The 12,497-nt window shown below is 36.8% G+C and overlaps 1 protein-coding gene across 4 annotated transcripts in view; it reads right to left on the bottom strand.

Annotated features, from left to right (window-relative positions):
* CEP290 (centrosomal protein 290) overlaps positions 1–12,497 on the bottom strand; it is a 68,181-nt gene that overhangs the window by 40,221 nt on the left and 15,463 nt on the right. For 3 of the 4 annotated variants that reach the window (XM_032220590.1, XM_032220593.1, XM_032220591.1), the window contains exons 12-19: positions 12,282–12,302; positions 12,066–12,189; positions 9,987–10,159; positions 9,243–9,405; positions 6,719–6,819; positions 6,553–6,640; positions 5,825–5,937; positions 624–708 (exon numbers count right to left, since the gene is read on the bottom strand). In XM_032220590.1, coding sequence (XP_032076481.1) covers positions 624–708; positions 5,825–5,937; positions 6,553–6,640; positions 6,719–6,819; positions 9,243–9,405; positions 9,987–10,159; positions 12,066–12,189; positions 12,282–12,302 — 868 coding nt within the window. The remainder of the gene's footprint in view (positions 1–623; positions 709–5,824; positions 5,938–6,552; positions 6,641–6,718; positions 6,820–9,242; positions 9,406–9,986; positions 10,160–12,065; positions 12,190–12,281; positions 12,303–12,497) is intronic. The other variant, XM_032220592.1, reaches the window with a different exon arrangement.

Here is a 12,497-nt window from a genome sequence, read left to right as displayed (position 1 = left end):
TAAAACAGAGACCAAGTTTCATTTTGGTTGATCCACTAATTATTGCAGAGTTTAGATATAGTTACATTTCTTATGGGAACTATAAACCCATAAGATATTTATTATCAATTTACCTCTTCAATTTTCCTAGCTTTCAGTTTTATCAATCAATAATTATTTTGATGTTTAATTATCTATTGACTTTAAGTGATTGAACCTGACCTACAATTAGAAAGATTTAGATTCAGATAGAATTAGAAAGCTATATTCATCTAATATCAAGGCAGAAGCTTGACTCCTCTTTAGTCATAATTCCATTATACTTTCAACATTAAAAGTTGCAAGACATATTTTGAAAACATTGAGAAGGAAATAGAATTCTGACCCTTATTCATTCAATAAACTTACATTTTGGGATAACCCAGCATACTATTATTGAAAAAAGGAAAATGGGTTATAAATTAACACTTCTGGATTGCTAATATTCACTTTTTGCTTGTGGTGACTTTATTGATATAATGAATATCAATATTATTCAGAAAATTGAGCATTTTTATATGTATTTTTTCATTTATTATGTTAATACCATTTTCTTTTTCTACTTTAGACTAAAGCAATTTTTAAAAAATAAAAATTCAGCTTACAATTGGATTTCAATTTCATTATTACAGTCCTGTTTTGTTCCAAATCTTTTTCTCGTTCATTTAATTCTTTGGCAAGGTAATCATTCTGTTAACAAAAATGACATGAGCATAAAAAACAGAATTTCAGTTTTAAAAATGGAATTAGTTAATAAATCATTAACTAAGAGTTCGAAGAATCAATTAAAACCTACATGTCATACATTTTTAACCATGTATATGATACAGTATATTTGAATATATGGATAGTCAAATGCTATAGGCCAGGAAGTAATTACAGTCACAAAATATGAAATAATTTAATTCTTATCATGCTACAAACACCAAGTTTTTTAATATTATATTTGGAACCTTGAACTACCTCAAATTTCTGGCTCCTGCATCTTTCAAGCTCTAGCTCTGCATTTTTATTCAGTGTGTTCTTGGCGAACAAGTCTCTTAATATCTGCTCATTCTGAAGAATAAGTAATAATTAGTGCATAATTTATCTATGTCTTAACATCAATAAGCTTTAATATTACCTATGTCTTGTTAACATGTGTTTACTATCAAGTGATTACTAAAGAATTTCTAGATGATCAACATTTGTCAAGCTCCTTAATTGTAAGGCACATGCAAAGAACAAAGATTAGAGATTTGGCTACAAACTATTAAAAATCCAGATAGAAACTCCTTAGCCTTTCTTTATTAATGAGGTTATGAAGGCAGGGCCTATTTGAGTCTCTTTTTCTCAAAACATTTACACGATAGTCTAAGATAACGTTTGCTGGATAAGTCTAACACAGATTCTCCCATCTATAGATGGATTGTTGTGTATTCCCCTTTCTTTCTTAGTTTCAGCAGATTCTTATACAGCAGCATTAAAATTCTGCTGTGAAAATAGGGAAATGCCCATTTGTCCAGTTAAGACCAGTCAGGCAATGACAATTCATTCAAATACATATTATGATCTAGCCATTATTATGACAAATAGTAACTGTAGATAGTAATCTAAAAATATATGTGGAGGGTGTCTCACCTCTGACCTAAGGAACATTATTTCACTCCTCAGCTGTCTTATGAGATTTTCAACTCGATCTACCTGATATGCCTTCAATGACTGACCATATTCTCCTTCCAAGAGCTCTACTGGCCATGATTCTGAAAAATACAGGTCTTTGCCGGTGTCTTGCAAATCTGTTCTCAAATCCATCAATTTTATTTCAGAATTATCTTCCTCATTTTTTAATAGGATTTCCTGCACTATATAGGATGATATAGGCTTCCTGAGCAGAGAAGATGGCAGCCCTTCCTGAAAATCCAAAGGTTGTTTCTGTACAGAGCACAATGGCATTTGGGCGTGACAAGAAGCTTCTGTTTTCTTCATCTCCCTTTCCTCTCTTCGTATATGCTTTTTATCAGCCCTTTCAGTTCTTTCCAGCACAGAAAATGAAACTGGACAATCTGCGCTGTTCGGATTCTTATTGCTGACTGAACATAAAGCTGTCCCTAGAATTTCTGTGGATGTTTGCTCTAGTGAACTGTAAAACTCATCTACTGTAAAAGCCTTAGAACTATCACTGTTATCTTCCACTTGTACCTGTGGAGCAAGTTGAGAACAAGAAAGAAACCTTTTTCACTTTTTCAGACAAACTTAGAAAAACTCAATTTAATTCCACAAATCTTTTAGAAAAACAAATTAAATTTCCTTCTTCTATTTTTGTTTCTTTGAGTATTTTCCGTAATCTATGGACTAAAACTTTCCTCTTTCATTACTGTGGGTGTTTTTTTAACTCATTTAAGAATCGGACCATTTTTTAAAATTTGAAATACAAAAAGATACAAAAAGAAACAAAGAAGTGGTAACATTGTAATGCTGCTACTTGGAAGCTAGGTGTTTGTATATTGGAAACGAAATACTTCTTTGACTGATTATCCTGGCTTGGCACTTCAAGGACTCACAGCTTGTTTATATAGAGTGATAAGAAGAAGGAAAACACACAGACTGTTCCTTTGAAGTAGATTCTTAACCAGAGAAAGGTGAAATGTTACTGTGATGCTTAATTTTGGTAAAACCTTCTAAGCTAGAGTAGCAGTGTTTGTCAGCTGGAAATCATGGAACAATTTCAACACCAGAAAGACGTTTTAAATCTGCAAAAGATATTCTCAGAAATACAGAAATTATAAAATACATATGAGAGGATAGAGAAGAAGTTGGATTACTTAGTGCATCTAATAGTAAAATATGACAGAGAAGTTGAAGATGTTCATCAAATGGAAAAAGTGGCGATTAAAATCCAAAAAATCAAAGAGGAAAATAAATATAAAGAAATTAAAATTGCTGATACTTATGGTGATTGGTTTGTCTCTGAAAATGGAAAGAATGGAATACTGAAAGAGGAATTAAATGGAGGGGAAACTTACCCCAGATGGGAAGATACAGAAGAGGAAAAAATAAAAGAATTTATGAACTTAAAGAGAGAAACCTTATTAGCAATAGTTTTGATAACACCACCGACAATCAAAGATAAGCAGGTTAAGGAAACAGAAGAAGGGCATCGAAATTACATGAGATCTTATAAGCAAAGAGTTGCTAAGAAGAGTCCATACACAGCTGATTAAGGAGATGATTAGAGGACTGATGCCACAAATGGCAAAAGATATGACACGGTTTTGTTATTGGAAAGATACTGGTTGATAGATGAAAGAGTATAATTTAAAACTAGCTAACCTTAGCTAAATTTAGTGATAATAGATATAGTTAAATAAATAATTGATAATGATAATAATGTATACAATGTGTAGTGTTATGATAAGTAATAACTGAAGTAATATTCATATTGAACGGCACCCATGAAAGGAAGATTAGAAACCCTTTTGGATTATATATAAAGGTTAATAATAATAATAATAATAATAATAATAATAATATAAAAAGAATTAAGTTAGATTCAGTTAAATCTTGATTACTAGGGGGAAAATGATATGATGCAGGATATAGTCAAATAAAGGAGGGATAATGATAACGTATATATACAGTTGCAACAAAAAGTATGTAAACCCCTTGGGATTATGTGGAGTTTTGCATGAATTGGTTATAAAATGTGCTCTGAACTTCATCTAAGTCACAACAATAGAAAAACACAGTCTGCTGAACATAATACTACACAAACATTAGATGTTGCCATGGTTTAATTGAATATAACATGTAAACATTCACAGTGCAGGGAGGAAAAAGTATGTGAACCCCTAGCCTAATGACTTCTCCAAAAGCTAATTGGAGCCAGGAATGAGCCAACCTTGACTCCAATCAGTGTGATGATATTGGATGTGTTGCTGACAGTTGTCCTGCCCTTTAAAAACACACACCTGTTTTGGGTTTACTGGTTTCAAGAAGCACTGTCTGATGTGAACCATGCCTCGCAGAAAAGACCTCTCAGAAGACCTACCATCAAGAATTGTTGACTTGCATGAAGCTGGAAAGGGTTACAAAAGTATCTCCAAAAGCCTTGATGTGCATGTGTCCACGGTAAGACAGACTGTCTACAAATGCTACTCTCCCTAGGCGTGGTTGTCCTGTAAAAATGACTGCAAGAGCACAGCGCAGAATGCTTCATGAGGTAAAGAAGAATCCATGTGAGCTAAAGACCTACAGAAATCTCTGGCACATGCTAACATTTTTGTTGACACACCTACAGTAAGGAAAACATTAAACAAGAATGGAGTACATGGGAGGACACCATGGAGGAAGCCATTGCTGTCCCCCCAAAAAAATATTGCAGCACGTTTGAAGTTTGCAAAAGAACACCTGGATACTGTGGACAGATGAAACCAAAATTGAGTTGTTTGGGAAAAACACACAACACTATGTGTGGAGAAAAAAGGCACAGCACACCAATATCAAAACCTCATCCCCACCGTAAAACATGGCGGAGGGAGCATCATGGTTTGGGGCTGCTTTGCTGCCTCAGGGCCTGGACGGATTGTTGTCATTGATGGGACAATGAATTCCAGGGTTTATCAAGACATTTTGAAGGAAAACATACGACCATCTGTCCACCAACTGAAGCTCCGCAGAAGATGGGTGATGCACCCAAAGCGTACAAGTAATTCAATAAAAAAAATGGCTTCAACAGCACAGAATACACCTTCTGGAGTGACCCAGTCAGAGTCCTGACTTAAACCTGATTGAAATGCTGTGGCATGATCTTAAGAGAGCGATTCACACCAGACATCCCAAGAATATTGCTACACTGAAACAGTTTTGTGAAGAGGAGTGGTCCATAATTACTCCAGATCGTTGTGCAGGTCTGATGTGCAATTACAGGAAACGTTTGGTTGAGGTTATTGCTGCCAAAGGAGGGTCAACCAGTTATTACAGTTCACATACTTTTTCCTCCCTGCACTGTGAATGTTTATATGTTATGTTCAATTAAACCATGGCAACATCTAATGTTTGTGTAGTATTATTTTCAGCAGACTGTGTTTTTCTATTGTTGTGACTTAAATGAAGTTCAGAGGACATTTTATGACCAATTCATGCAAAACTCCACGTAATCCCAAGGGGTTCACATACTTTTTCTTGCAACTGTATGTATGGGTACAATATAAGGAAATGAGATGCAAACAATGATTTGGAAAGAAGGATAGAAAACTTTGTTATTAAATATTATGGATGTTTAGCTAGAATAGGATATAAGGATTTAGTGTCATTGGAGGATTTTAGAAATAGTAAATGAAATGCCAGTATGTAGTTATGTATTAAATATTGGTATATTCTATGATGAAGGACGTTTAAACAATTATAGTCAAATGAAAATGGAGGTATGATGACGGTAACATGTATAAATATCTGAGTTAAAATTCTTGAGTTAATATGACTTATGCTTGATGACTGAGGAAGCGATGCATGAAAGTCTTTTGTAACCAACTGCTACACTTTCTACAGTATGTAAAAAAGGAAGATTTTATGTGTTGTGTTTGTTTTGAAAATAAAAAATAAAAAAAACTTTAATAAAAAAAGAAAAAGAAATTATTTTACCCTAAAGTATGCTTTCTTTTCTCTTTTATATATACTGTAATTCTCAAAATGAACAATGCTTAATATTCTACTCATCCACCTAAGGAAATAACAAAGTATTACACATTATGAAACAGTGTTTAACAGTGTTAAACTGTATGCTTTCATAAATTCAGTCAAATTGGAAATTCAAAAGAATGGCTACCTTGGTTTTAAGTTTATCAAAGTTAGATGTACTCATTAATTCAGATCTCTCTCTTTTCATCTTTAAATCTTCAGTGAAATTATCAATCAGCTGTAGATCATCTGTATCCAGTCCTATTTGGAACAAAATTTTCAGACAAAATTAACTTCGGGCGGATCTGAGAAGTAAAAGTTAAGAAATACAAAGTTTACCAAAGAAAATATAAAAAAATCCTCAATGTTTGGCTCTCTTAGATTGACAGGAGATGTCAACATCATATAAAAAAATAACAGCTCAAACTTTTATCCCATTGTGCAAAGTAAGTGAAGAGTCACATAAAGTAGAGGCGGGAACTATTAACACTGATTAACCTGATGTAGATTATAGAACTAAAACTACTTGAATAAAAAGACATATAGCAACAGATCAGACACAGTACTAAGATTTAGCAAATTCTTTTCCATGTAGTTTAATGGAAAATACTGTGTTCACAATGAAATACTACATCATATTTGTAATGTGTGTAATAAAACTAAGTAATTATTTTTTTTCCATTAAATTTGTACGATGCTTATCTCACTATTCAAAGTGATTCTGGGCGACTTTATTATTATTAAATAATAGAATTATTCAGTCTGATTCTAAAATATTGGAAAATATTTTTAGATTGATCCAGGAATGATAGAATAACCAATTAATTGTTTATCTCATTGCTAAATTATTTTTTAAAAAAATAAGTACCAGCTTACCTAAAGTTGCAGCTTTTCTTCCTTTCTCCTGAGCTAATTTACGGATCTGTTGTTTCAGAGTAACTCTTTCTTCTTCTAATGTTTCAATCTGCATTGAATTTAAACGGCATTATTACTTTGTGCCTTAATTTTTAGAAAAAAATGTTAAGTGAAAATTATTACTTGCCTCTTTCAGCAGGACTTGATTTTCAGCCTTGTATTGTTGTTGCTTTAATGCTTTGCTATTTTTCAGCTCAGTTAAATCAATCATTGTTTTTGGATCAAGCCCTAAAATGAAACAGATCATACATGAGATATCTGTAGATTTGATTATGTAATTGCTGGACTGGATGATATAGAAAGGTGCATTGAGAGAGAGTATCTGTTCCCTCATAGAAACTTGTTGACACTTTTCATATTTCTTAGTTAAAGTCTATACTCAGCATAAACCTCAGCCATTGTATTCATTTTCTTTGTCCTCCAATATTCATTTCTAAATTCAGTTTTTTTAAAAATGCAGTTTCTTACTAAACCTAGCAAAAACAGACCACGTTTTTATAATAGTAGCTGCATTGAACTAATTTTTTTAGACTTAACTACCGTGTTTTCCTGAAAATAAGACAGGGTCTTATTTTCTTTTGACCCCTGTAATAAACGAATGGCCTTATTTTCAGGGAGATCTTATCATTTTTGAGGTGCAGGAGGCGGCAAGTATGGTCACCACATGGCTGCTGCTGTGTTGCACTGCTGTGGCAGCGAGGCACGTTGCTGGGCCTGCTGCTCTTTTTGAAGTGGCCATTAGCGTGACAGAAGAGGTGCAGTGGCTAGGGTTATAGGAGCAGCCATTAGATAGGGGTGTGTGGGGTGCATGGGGCATGTTCCCCCTCCTTCCCCCCACTCCAGTCTCATCTCCTTATCTCGTGTGGTTTGTACGGCAAGCAACCAGAGGAAATGGTGGGGACCAGCTGCGTGTTTAAATATTTTCAGGGAGGGCTTATTTTTGGGGAACGGCTTATTTTAGCACGCGCGCTGACTGGGCTTATTGCCTAGGCAGGTCTTATTTTCGGGGAAACAGGGTATTTACTATTAGGTTCTTGGTTTTGTCAGAGCTTGGTAGTATACTAATAATGTAGTGTTGTGGCCCGGCAGGAGCCGTTGGAGCTGCCACCAGACTCCGACAGCGAGGAGCCCTATGAGTCGGCCCTGGAGGATGTGGAGAACCCTGGACAGGGTTCTGACTAAGCAGGGTGCAGAGAGACTGGTTGGCCACCAGGTGGCTCCTGAGCCTTAGATCAGTGGGGAGGAGACAAGAGGAGTGATTCAGAAACCAACAGTGAGTTGTTCCGGGATGCACGCCATCGAAGGGCTACTCGGCGTCAAGAACAACTACGTAATTACAGGAGGTAATTACGCTCAGCTGATGGTCATTAGGCTCCTCTCCAGACTATAAAAAAGACTGCTGGTGCCACACCCTTCTTGCAGAAGTCAACGCTTTGACTAAAGAGAAACTAACTTGGCAGGCTGGACTGCTGCCAGTTAGTCTGAATTGCTGCCAAGGTTTGTCGGCCTTGCTGCCAAGGTCCTTATCTGTTTGTTTACTTGATTCTGGTCTTGTTATTAAAGGGCATTCCATTTTACGCTTGTCTCGGCTTTCGTTACTGGATGGAGGATGGGGTCAGAACATGTTACTTACTGTAGTTTGGTAACAAAACGTCTGCAAGAAAATCACCAAACTCGGATAGCACCAAAGACCCTGCAGTTAAACCTTGAGCTATAAATATTCTCTCAGTATTTCTGTGTATTTGTTCTCTATGCTAAAAAGGAAAACCATTTCAATTCTTAATATGTATGTTTATATGTGTGTACATAAATAAGTATGTGTATGTATACATGTATATTCTCACACAGACAAACATATACTGCGGTGGAATATAACCTGGATTCCCAAAATAGCAAGTGACAGCAAGGTTTAGACAGTTTGGTTGAGAGAAAAAGAATCAGGATAGCTTCTCCATAAAAGGAGGATTCTGAATATATCTTTAATGATGCATGTAATTGTTTAGTTTGGCAAGATTTCTATCCATAGGTGAGGAACAATAAAGGAAACTGCTTAGAAGTAACTCCATACTGTTTTTCTTGGTTTTGAGTGTCACATATTCAGACAGTCATAAACTAAAGCATCCATGACTGGTTGGGTATTTTTCAGAAATATTTCCTTACCCCTAACAAAGAAACAATGTGACCATGGATGGCAAAAAATCAGTGGGAGATCAGTGGAGTAGATTTGGACAAATCCAACTGACCTCCTTAATATTAACAACTTAATATGTAAACTTAATAAAATGAAAATAAAGACCAAAATCTAAAAAAACATCCGTCTATATGGTTAAAGAATTCCTCACTTTTCATTCTACTCACAATTCTATGATGCATATGTATCCACAATGTTTTATACAATAACACTGCCAATGTTAGTAAAAGTGTCATTCTGCTAAGCACCTTCTCAATCCCTTAAGATTTAGACCAAAATTTAAAATTGTTTTAATCAGCCATTCTCTCTACGTAAGACTTCTTTCTCAAATTTATATACAAAGAAACTATCACCTCTAATCCACAAAACAACTAAAAAAGTCCCTGAAAAAACAAAGTAATGAAGACATGCTAAATATATTATTTAAATACATTATCTAAAAAATCTGATATGATCATACCTAGTTGTTCCCGAAGATCTTCATTTTCATCAAGAAGATCATTGATTTTAAATGCAAGTTTATTAACTTCTTTAATTAATGTTTCAATTTCACTATTTCTTATTTTGAGTTGCTTTTTTAAACCTTTTATTTCAGCAACAGCATCTTCCAGGCCATATATTCCCTTGGAAAAGAAAAGATTAGAAAATATTATCAATCTAATATCAAAAATACATATAAAACATATAATAAAATAAGTGGGAAACTGGAATTATGACCTTAAATCCATTAATTATCTTTCAAACTCAGTTTTAGTATATTTTTCAGCCAGCAACTAAAATATGGAAGGAGATATAAAGAGAAAACTTCCAGGACAAAGAGTCTTCCTTTGCCTGCTTATTTGCACATTCATTAAATGCAAAAGTAACAAACTAAAAATAGATGAATGTAGATTGTGTATGTGCATGACTGTAAGAGAAGTGATGGTTTGCAAGTTGTAACTGCATGAATAGTAAAATGAAATTAGTGAATTAATTAGCATGTGCAAGAATAATAGATAAACAATGGGTACAGAAAACAAAGAGAGAGAATAGCATAAGAAAATTATGTTCCTCAACTTTTGATTCTGGCCCAATACTTCCCCAGCTCCTGTCCCATCAGATGCTGGTATACATTTCCCCATACTGGTGAGGGAACCCCTCTCTCAGCTTTAAGAAAATTGACTGTTTCTGCCTGGAAGATGTTTTCTCCAATCAATAGACATACAGTTTCATAATCTTTCACTCGCTTCAGAGTTTCAATAAGTTCTTTGTCTTTTTCTCTTGCATCTGCTTCTGCAAGTTCTGCTGTCCTTTCACTATCCTTGACTTTCTCTTCCAGCATCTGTAACTTTCCTTGCATTTCCCCAAAACGATCCTGTTGACTAATCGATAGCCCGCCTGAAATAAAAATAAATGTTTAATTAGTTAATATTCCTATAGAAAGGAAAGGAAACCTATATTCAATATGTGATATTAAAAGTAAAAATATAGAGGAAAATGAACAACCACTAAATTCTTTTTAAAAAAAAATCAGCTTCCCTTTCACTATAAAAATTTAATCCAAGGGAGTCAGAGACATAAAATCCAGGCTTACAAATTAAATAAAGTAGCAACAACTCCTGAAAAACTTTGATAAGTGGCCAGTAAAGTATTTCAATGGAAAGTTGAAAATATCTTATTATCGTGTTTCCTCGAAAATACGACCTGTCCTGAAACTAAGGCCTTGCCACATTTTTCTGGTGGGAAAAATATAAGTCCTCCCCCACAAATAAGCCCCCTGGACAACCCCCTACCTCTGTCCAGTCAGAGCGCCGCTCACCAACCTAGCGGTATCCCGAAGGTGCCAAGCCGAAGGGGAGTGAAGGTGATCGCGTTGCTTGGAGCCTTTGGGATACCCTAGGTTGGTGAATGGCTCTACCCAGCTGAAGAGGGGGGGGTTCCGGGCGGCTGCTCTCTTGCGAGCCGGCTCCCAAAGAGCCGGGCACAGCCTCAGGGGCGAACAGCTGTGTTGCCCTGTCGCAACAGCGCAGCACAGCAGCCTTGAAGCAACCACGCTTATGAGCAGCCACCCGGCAAACCCCCTTTCAAGCTGGGCACAGTGCCATTCACTGACCTAGGGGTATCATCAAGCTGCATGACCGCCTGTTCGCCACTGCCTGACTCTTGCGGCTTGGTGCCTTCAAAATGCCAGTGAATGGCGCTCTGTGCAGCTGGACAGGGGGGTTGCGTGAGCAGCTCTTCCACTCCCACGCCTCCCAGCCTCATGATGCCCTAGCCCAGCTCTCCCTGCAGAGCCAGAGCACCTCCGCTGCTGCCACTGCCACTGCCATCCCAGCATGGCTCTTTTCGGCAGCTTCCAAACTGAGTTTTCTGGCAGTGGCCACTCTGAATGTATGCTCTATGGTTGGGGGCCAACTGCTGGCAGAGCGTACTCCCAAAGCGTACAACCATAGAGTGTATGCCAAGAGCGGCCAATGCCAGAAGACTTGGTTTGGAAGCCGCCAAAAAAGCCATGCTGGGATGGTGGCTGCGGTGGCGGCAGCAGTGGAGGCGCCCTGGTTCTGCAGGGAGAGCTGGGCCAGAGCACCATGAGGCTGGAAGGCGCGCGAGCGGGAGCAGAACAGCTGCTCACGCAACCCCCCTCTCCAGCTGTGCAGAGCGCCATTCACTGGCATTTCAAAGGTGCCAAGCCGCGAGGGTTGGGCGGTGGCGAACAGGTGCTCACACTGCTTGGTGATACCCCTAGGCCAGTGAATGGCACTGTGCCCGGCTTGAAAGGGAGATTGCCAGGTGGCTGCTTGTGAGCGTGGTCGCTTCATGGCTGCTGTGCTGTGCTGCTGAGACAGCGCAACACAGCCGTTCGCCTCTGAGGTTGTGCCCGGCTCTTTGGGAGCCCGCTCGCAAGAGAGCAGCCACCTGGCAATCCCAAAAGAATAAGCCCTCCCCGATAATAAGGCCCAAGCCATATTTTGTGGTTGAAAAATAAGACCCTGTCTTATTTTCAGGGAAACACGGTATATATATTTGCTTGTGAAACAAGAGAATGAGTAAATTATCTTGAAATACGTCCCTAAATGCATTATTAGGGTATATACTCTGAAAGAAATCATCCTTTCTTCTGAACAAATAATTTCAAACCCCACCTAATATTACTCATTGTTAAGTGTCAGCATATGAACTGATTATCAATGTGCTGCTTTCCTTTTTAACTTACATTTATGGCTATAATCAGACATTGTAAATTCAAGCAATACTTTATTGTTTACCTATTGACATTAGTACAGAAACACTTTCAAATATTTACTTTTATCTTTCTGGAGTTCTCTTTTCATATCCTCAATGATCAATACATTTTTCTCCATCTCCTTTGTATATTGTTCAATCTGTTCAGTGAGCAATTTGATCTGACTGTCTCTTTCTTGCACACCCTAAAAAGAGTTTTTTTACTTAATAAATAATACTTGGAACATGCTCTTAAAGTACACCAAAATGATCAACAGAAAGAAAAAAAAGTACTTACAACACAGAGTTCAGATATTATCTAGAAGGATAAGCATAGGGAGCAAAAAATAAAAATAAAACAGAGAAATAAAAATAAAATAAACAGCTTATAAGTTTACGACGTCAGCTAAATTAATCACAGCTAAATGCTATCTCTCAAATGATTTCATTTTCTTCTAAATAGACATGAGGTACATATACCGATATTTCAGATTATCATAAATTCAGGATAAAC

The sequence above is a fragment of the Thamnophis elegans genome, chromosome 7 (assembly GCF_009769535.1).
Source record: "Thamnophis elegans isolate rThaEle1 chromosome 7, rThaEle1.pri, whole genome shotgun sequence".
Taxonomy (NCBI): domain Eukaryota; kingdom Metazoa; phylum Chordata; class Lepidosauria; order Squamata; family Colubridae; genus Thamnophis; species Thamnophis elegans.
The sequence above is the reverse complement of the archived record's forward strand: the minus strand, read 5'-3'. Positions and strand labels throughout refer to the sequence as shown.